The 8,143-nt window shown below is 44.4% G+C and overlaps 1 protein-coding gene across 9 annotated transcripts in view; it reads left to right on the top strand.

Moving 5' to 3' along the window:
- The window catches only part of SRGAP2 (SLIT-ROBO Rho GTPase activating protein 2), a 252,155-nt gene that overhangs the window by 1,596 nt on the left and 242,416 nt on the right, over window positions 1–8,143 (top strand). For all 9 annotated transcript variants that reach the window (XM_009238566.4, XM_024238793.3, XM_063725571.1 and 6 more), the window contains exon 2: window positions 304–912. In XM_009238566.4, the coding sequence (XP_009236841.1) occupies window positions 846–912 (67 nt within the window). In that variant the 5' untranslated portion in view covers window positions 304–845. The remainder of the gene's footprint in view (window positions 1–303; window positions 913–8,143) is intronic.

Below are 8,143 nucleotides of genomic sequence, written 5' to 3'. Positions count from 1 at the left end.
CGCTGGCGGGGCTCAGGAGGCCGCCGAGGTGCCGCAGTCCCCGCCCGGTGCCCCGCGTTCCTGCAGTCCCCGCCCGGAGCCCGCGCAGGCGGCTGCTCCAAAGTGTTTTCTTTCAGCCTTAAAATCCGGAGGGAGCTTCCTTCCTCCCCACCTCGTAGCGCCGGGTTCTGCGGGCCGGGAGGCGTTAAGCGGACAGGAATGGGCCCAGGGCGGGCTGGGAACGACGTCCGCTACCCCACCCCCGCCGCGATTGGGATCTGCGCTCTGGCTGATCGCCCCCTCCCCCTTTTCCTGCATTTACAGGCAAGTGAACCGGAGCAAACGACTTCCGATCCAGTCTGCGCTGCTGCGGCTCCCGTTTGGGATTTGATTTGTAGCATCTTTGAGCCTCTACGACAAAAAATCGCGAAGCACGCCCAGCCCTCCCCCGGCACCCCGAAAAGCACCCACTCCCTCCCGGGGACACAGCTGGGCGCGTCCACACCCCCGCAGCCCCACACCATGTTGTGCGGAAGGACTTCCACTCCCCGCCTGTGTCGTTGATGTCAGACCCCAGGCCAGCCTCCGGGCTCTGCAGTTCTCCCGGCTAATGCTGAGGCTGCGGCTCCGGCTCTAGCACAGGCACCAGCCGCCGCCGCACCCGGCCCCGGCGCCCACCGTCTGCATGTGCCCGCCGTAGCCATCTGTCCAGCCCGCAGCCCGCGCTCCACGGAGCGCTGGAGACCACCGTGGGGGGCCCCTTCTGCCCTCGAGAGAAGCGGTCTTGGAGGTATTGATTTAGGTGGTTGGATTTTTTCCGTGGATCTATCAATTCACAATTCGAATTTGGAAGAAAGAAGGAAAACATGACGTCTCCAGCCAAATTCAAAAAGGATAAGGAGATCATAGCAGAGTACGATACTCAGGTCAAAGGTAAGGGCTTTGAAAAATAGCACACTGCAAATGCTCTGTGGACTGGTGAGGCGTGTATTTCCACCGTGATTTGCAGGTTGTTCATTTCTTTGGGTGGAGCAGATGGGGGCAGGCTGACCCCAGAGGTGGTTTCATAGATGGGTCTGAACCTCCAAAGGATGGGCAATGCCAGGGGGCCATTGACACTGGAAAGGAATTTTTGCAGTGGGCTGTAGGAGTATCTTTGTGGGGCTGACCATGATTTTGGCAGTCCTTTCCTCCAGGCCGGACAGGGTGGGGGGAGGGGCAGGAGGCTCTTAGAGAAAGGCAGTTTGCCTCCGGTTCTCTGGGTCAGGTTTCCTTGAAAGACAACTGAAATCTGACAGGTGTTTGGACATTTGTTTCAGAGATTGAAGAGGAGTCCAGACAGAAAGGCAACCTTGAGAAGGTGTACCATTTGGAGAGCCTTGGGAGAGGCGGGGTTTTTTGGATGCACTATATTAAAACATGAGATTTGCTTGGCATTGGCACCAAAAGTCCATTGCCACCTTGGGTGTACCTTGTACCTGCCTGGTCTCTGGTCGGCCTGCATACAATCAGAGATCAGAGAATAAGGCCACCCACGCCCGGTCTCCGCCCTCACCTAAATCTGAATAGAGTTGGGAGGATGTTAGGGTAGCCGGTTGGTGCTGATTCTGGAAAATGGGAAGACATCATTGTTTAACCCTTCTGTGCTGTGGCCCTCTGCTCCGGAAGACATGCTTTTAAAGCCCCATTTCCCTCTCCTGAAAAATGTGAAGGGTAAAGCAAAATGTGGACTAGGAGAAACCAAGTGACCTGTCTTCTCATCTAGTCGACTGACTTGACTCATGAATAAGAGCCCTTACTCAGATAGCGTTTTTTAAACCAGCAATTCCCATAGGAAGGGTTCCTCCCTGTTAAAGAGCTGCAGCATGTGTTTGTGCAAGGCACTGTCCCTTCCTGGTCAGTCACTGGAAAGAGCCATGTGGCTCCAGCCCATTGAGACCTTAGCTGGGGAGTGGAAGAGGTGGGTGGCCTTGAATGTTACACCACATGGTTGGAGCTCTGGGTTTTCCTTTGTTTCAGAGTACAGAGGGAGGGGCCCCTCCTTCCCTGCACCAGTGCAAGGAGACCTTTTCCTATCAGAGAGGGCTTGGGAAGGGCCATGGCTCCCCTCTAATGATTGCTGGGGGGTGGGGGTAGGCGTAGAGTTTGAAATGGGCAGCTCCCTTATCTCTTGGAAGGTTGGAAGGTAGTCTGAAGTTCTCATTGTACCTGCAGGATCTTTTTTATGTCATTAGTTTGGTCAGTGCTGGAGGTGCCCTAAGGGGCCTTCTATCCACTTGGCTGCAAATATTGGTAGGTTTATTACAGAGATGGGGGAGTTGACTGATTGATAGCTTCAGTTGAACTGGGATTGAGAGAGGTGTGGTTGTGAGTTATAATTGAGGTCTTGGCTTCTTGTCACTGTTCATAATCCAGGCCTGTTTTTGTAAACAATAGGCCACTGGCCTCCGTGTCCTGTCCAGATGCATTGCATTTGCTCTTGGAATCCCCCCTGCAGTTTTAACCAGATATGTCTTTTTTTTTTTTTTTTTTTTTTTTAACACATCCTATTCTTAAACTGTTGCCATCGGGAGTGTTAATAACTTTGATCTTCCCAGATTTCTCTCCAGAAGCACGCCATTTGACTAAGGTGCAAAGTGACTTTAAATGTTTATTTTTTGGAAGGTTCAAGGCTGATAGGTGTTAATAGAACCATATCTGCCAATTTCTTATTGGCAAAGGATTTCTCAAGAGTGTCTCAAAATTAAACACTTTGGATATTTACAAACATTGCTCATTGAGATGATGTAATGCAGTCGGCTATTTGGGTTCTCTCTTCAACCTTGCCACAGACTATTTTGCTTTGCTCTGATATTTTCCCGTTGATACTATTCAGGATCATAGAGTTTTATAGGTGGCTGAGCATGATGTCTTACTCCGAGAAGGTGCCTGATGAATGCTTATGGAACTGATTTGAATAGTTTAGTCCTTCATTTTACAGCTGAGGAGAATACAGAGAACTGAAGAGGCTTGTCCAAGGTCACACAGCTAGATGGTGGCAGATCTGAAACTAGAAGCAGATTTACCAACTCTCAATTCTCTATTCTGTATCTTTACTATGAAACATCATCTGATCAGGGTGGGAAAAAATAAAAAATTCTTAAGGAGCCCAAATCTGTCAATGAATAACAGTAGTAATAATGATAATGATAATAGTAGATTACATTTTGGTTGCTCATTATGTTCCAGTCCGTCCCAAGTGCTTTAAATGAATGATCTGGTTTAATCCTCACCTCAACCCAGGAAATGGGTATTATTGTCACCTTCCATTCACCATATAAGGAAGCTGAGGCTGAGAGAGGATGAGAAGCCCTTCCAAGATCACACAGCCAAACCATGGCAGCTTGACTTCATTGCTTTATTCATTAACTATTTATTGAGTGCTTGCTGTGTGTTCTGGGGCTTGGCCATACAGCCGTGAAGAAGAAAAAGTCTCCACCCTCGTGGAGCTTATATTCTGGAAGCTGGGCTTTCTATGGAACAGCACAGAATTTGGAGACAAAGGGCCTGCGATCTGGTTTGGCTCTGCCCCCTACTAGCTAGAAGCCCTGGGTCAGAATTATTATGAGTGTCAGCTTTTTATGTGTTATATGGGACTCATGGTGCTGCCAGACTTACTTCTCTTACAGATGCCAAGACAAAAAGAATATTGCTGTAACAGTTATGCACTTTGGTTTGGTGGTTAAGTGCAATTTTTAGAGTCAAAGCGATTCAGGTTTAAATCTTGGTTCTGCTAGTAGCTAGCCTTTCACTTCGGGCAAGTTACATGACTTGTCTGAGCCTCAGTTTCCTTATTTGGAAAATAGGTAAAATAAAATAGATTTCCTAAGATAGTAGTGAGTTGTTGATGAGATATATAAATTGTTTAGAACAGTATCTGGCACTTGTAAGTGCTTGATAATGGTATGGTCTACTTCTCTGTGAGCCTTTCTTTTGCTGAATTGGGCTGACTATTGAGGCTGCATTGCATATTCACTCCCAAAGTGCCAGCTATTAAATGATAGGAAATAAGTAAGGAATGAAACTTGAGTTCTAGCTTAAGTTCATTTAGTCGTAACAAAAGATCTTGGGTCAGTCACTTAAACCCTCTGGACATCAGTTTCTTTTTCTGTCAGTGAACAAGTAAACTAATTATTGGCCACTGTGGTTCTGCCTGTCTTTGACCAGAGTCCCAGATCCTGTTTTTTCAATCAGAATTGTTTGAGTCAAATGGACTCTAAATGGGACCCTCATCTCATGCGACCCTTTCTGGGACCCTCTCTAGCCCTTGATTTTTGCCTCCCTATAAACCACCTGCTTGCGTGTGCCCTGAGGAACTCCTGAGGCTTCAGCCCCAACCCTACCCCAGAGTGGTTTTATGAGGGGCGTGCCTCCTTAGTTAGCCTGCCTTGTAGTGTCTTCTTAAAAACCATCATTGTTTCTGGTTTGTGGGTGCCCAGATTCCTTTGAAAGTTCATGCCTCTCAATGTCTGACTTGAAAGCAATAATATTCTTAGTCTTTTTACATAGCTCTTTCCAATTTACAATGTGCTTTCATATGTAGTTGTCCCTCAGTATCCTCAGGGGATTGGTTCAAGGACTGCCCCCACTTCCCCCAGGATACCAAAATCTGCGGATGCTCAAGTCCCTGATAAATAATGGTGTAGTATTTGCGTATAACCTATGTACACACATCCTTCTGTATACTTTAAATCATCTCTAGATTACTTATAATACCTAATACGGTGTAAATGCTACGTAAATAGTTGTTATACTGCTTTTAAAATTTGTATTATTTTAAATTGTTGTATTGGTATTTTTATTGTTTTTTTTTTCCCTGAATATTTTCCATTCCCATTGGGTTGAATCTGCGGATATGGAACCTGCAGGTATGGAGGGCTGGTGTACATTAATCTCTGGAAATTCTTTACAACCCTGGTCAGATTCATGGTCATAACCTGAAGCCTTTGGCCTCTAGCCTGTTAGCTTGTTGCTGGGATTGGAGCAGCGAAGGTGGTAAGGTGCAGGGCATGGTTACCAGGGTTGTGAATCTGGGTGGTATTTGGGTGAATACACATGACTGTATACAGTCCCAGCTATTGTTCTTTCCTTATTTAAGGCCCCTTTCCTTTACCCTCTCTATACCTTGAGTTTTTACAGTCTCCCAGAAAGCTTGAGATTGACAGTTCATGCAAATATTCCAGAAGAAATAGTCTGAAACAGGGTGGCACTGTATGCTGAGCAGTCACATTTTCTTTCTTGAGAACATTGGGGGTCTTGTCTTTTTTTTTTTAAATGTCTTAGGAACAGTGTGTGTGCACCACAGAGCTGGAAGCGAAATTTTGTAATTTCCATCTGGAGCATTTTGATAGAAAAAGTGCAGGCCTTTGCCTGGAACAGTTTAACCCTTTCAGGACCCTTCGAGAGCAGGAGATGAAATTTAAAACTGGAGTCATATTGTGTATGTATATATACTTGGGAATGTTAACGGCTGGTATATAAACAAGCTCTTTCCCTTGGGAGGTCTGAGCAATTTTTCATTCATGCCAACAAAGGTCTTCTCCAAAGCTTCTTTCCTCACAGCTCCCATTCCCCAAGGGAGCTTCAAATATAATCAGTTAATCAGTTTTAAATATAATCAGTTAAATATAATCAGTTTGAAAAGCTGCAGTAAAACATTTAGTTGGAATCCTCAAGCAGATGCTATCATTTTGCTGCAAGATGATTGAGGGCTCCTGTCCCTTGCTCAGGAGAAAAAACAACAACAAAAAAAGCTACTCTGCAGCACTAAGGTGAACTCCTGGAAGAAAATGAAACTCTTGGAAACATTCAAGTACCGTACTCTGCATCTTGCAATTGAAAGACCCTAGAGGAACGTGGTGGGCAAGGAGCCAGGGGATGCAGTGTACTGTGCAAAGAAGCAGTAGTTGGAAACAGTGTTCATGAGGGGTCCTTAGCTTTTTCAATTTCAGGTGTTCTTGGGGAATGAGAACAGAAATTTCCTTTGAAGAAGCCTATCTGGTAATTATGGCCACATCCGTTATGTATCATGCAGGTTGAAAGCTTAGACAGGCTCTGATCATTTCTGTGCTATGAGTTGTCCAGAGATGGACCTGGCTGCAGTATGTAGGCGCCCTATTAAAATCAGCAGGTACCCAGACCCTGACTCCCATTATTCACTCCAGATAAACTGGGCTACCCAGTGGCACCTGTAGAATTGTCCTTCCAGAAGTGAGAATGCTTCATGGGAATTGTGCTTACCTTATACCCTTGACCTCTGACAGCTACGTTAGGAAAATATGTCATATTGCAGGGAAAAAGCAGTTGATATGTAGATTTCTGGTAGTAATAAAATTAACAGTTTTAACCTGGTGTCAGCTCCAGAATTGACTTTTTGGGGAATCTAGGAAAGTTGCCTTGGAAGTTGTTTGGTTTAAAAATAAGTAATAGCAGCACTTAAAAGCATTTTAAAAAATTACAAAATTAACACCCTTACTGATTTTACAATAATGTGTAGGAACTCTCATATCTCCCTTACTCTCTGTAATTGTGGTGGAATACACAGGAGATTGACCATCTTAACCATTCTAGAGTACAGTTCAGTAGCATTAAGTACATTCACATTGTTGTGCAGCCATCACTACCATCCATCTAAATGACTCTTTTCATCTTGCAAAACTGAAACTTTATACCCATTAAACAACAGCTCCCTATTCCCTCCTGCCCCTGTCTCTGGCAAGCACCATTGTACTTTGTCTCTATTTGATAACTCCAGATACTGCAGGTAAGTGGAATCATATTGTATATATTTTTTGTTACTGGCTTATTTCACTTCCTATAATGTCCTCAAAGTTCATCCATGTTGTAGCATATGTCCAAATTTCTTTCTTTTTTAAGGTTGAATAATATTTAATTGTATGTATATACCCCATTTTGTTTACCCATTCGTTCATTGATGAACACTTGGGTTGTTTCTACCTTTTGCCTATTTTGAATAATGCTGCTGTGAACATAGGTGTAACATAGGGGTGTTCTTTTTTCTTTTTTTTTTTCAGATGAGGTCTCAGTCTGTCACCCAGGCTGGATTGCAGTGGCTTGATCACGGCTCACTGCAGCCTTGACCTCTTGGGCTCAAGTGATCCTCCCACCTCAGCCTCCCAAGTAGCTGGGGCTATAGGCACATGCTACCACACCCAGCTAGTTTTAAAATTTTTTGTAGAGATGAAGTCTCCCTACATTGCCCAGGCTGATTATTTTTTTTTTAAAGGTACACTATACCAAAGTTTTACAAGCCTGTATATACATTTCTATATAATCACTTGTCCTGATAAATTTTTTAAACTTAAGGTTTTAATATGTGCGTTAGCTTGTATATTAGTATATTATTAATTATAAAATTGTACACCTTTTAATAATTACATGAATTACTAAACTTTTACCATATTTTTAATAGCTTTATTGAGATTTAATTGACATTTAATAAATTGCACATATTTAAGGTATACAATTTGATAGGCTTTGACCTATATAATACCCATGAAACCAACACAATCAACATAGTGAATGTAATCATTACCCCCAAAGTTTCTTCATTATGATGTATTAATAAACCAGTACTATTGGCCAGGCACGGTGGCTCATATCTGTAATCCCAGCACTTTGGGAGGCCAAGGTGGGAGGATTGCTTGAGCCCAGGAGTTCAAGACCAAACTGGGAAACATAGTGGGACCCTATCTCTGCAAGAAAAAAAAAAAAAAAACTGGCTGGGCACGGGGGCTTACGCCTGTAATCCAGTGATTTTGGGAGGCTGAGGTGGGCAGATCATCTGAGGTCAGGAGTTTAAGACCAGCCTGGCCAATATGGTGAAACTCCGTCTCTACTAAAAATAAAAAAATTAGCCGGGTGTGGTGGCAGGCACCTGTAATCCCAGCTACACGGGAGGCTGAGGCACGAGAATCACTTGAACCTGGAAGGCAGAGGTTGCAATGAGCTGAGATCTCGCCATTGCACTGCAGCCTGGGCAACAAGAGTGAGACTCCATTTCAAAAAAAAAAAAAAAAAAATTATCTGGGTGTGATGGCACATACCTGTAGTCCTAGGCTCTCTTAGGATGATGAAGCAGGAGGATTGCTTGAGCCCAAGAGTT

Source organism: Pongo abelii, chromosome 1 (genome assembly GCF_028885655.2).
Source record: "Pongo abelii isolate AG06213 chromosome 1, NHGRI_mPonAbe1-v2.0_pri, whole genome shotgun sequence".
Taxonomy (NCBI): domain Eukaryota; kingdom Metazoa; phylum Chordata; class Mammalia; order Primates; family Hominidae; genus Pongo; species Pongo abelii.
This window is presented reverse-complemented; position numbering and strand designations above follow the sequence as displayed.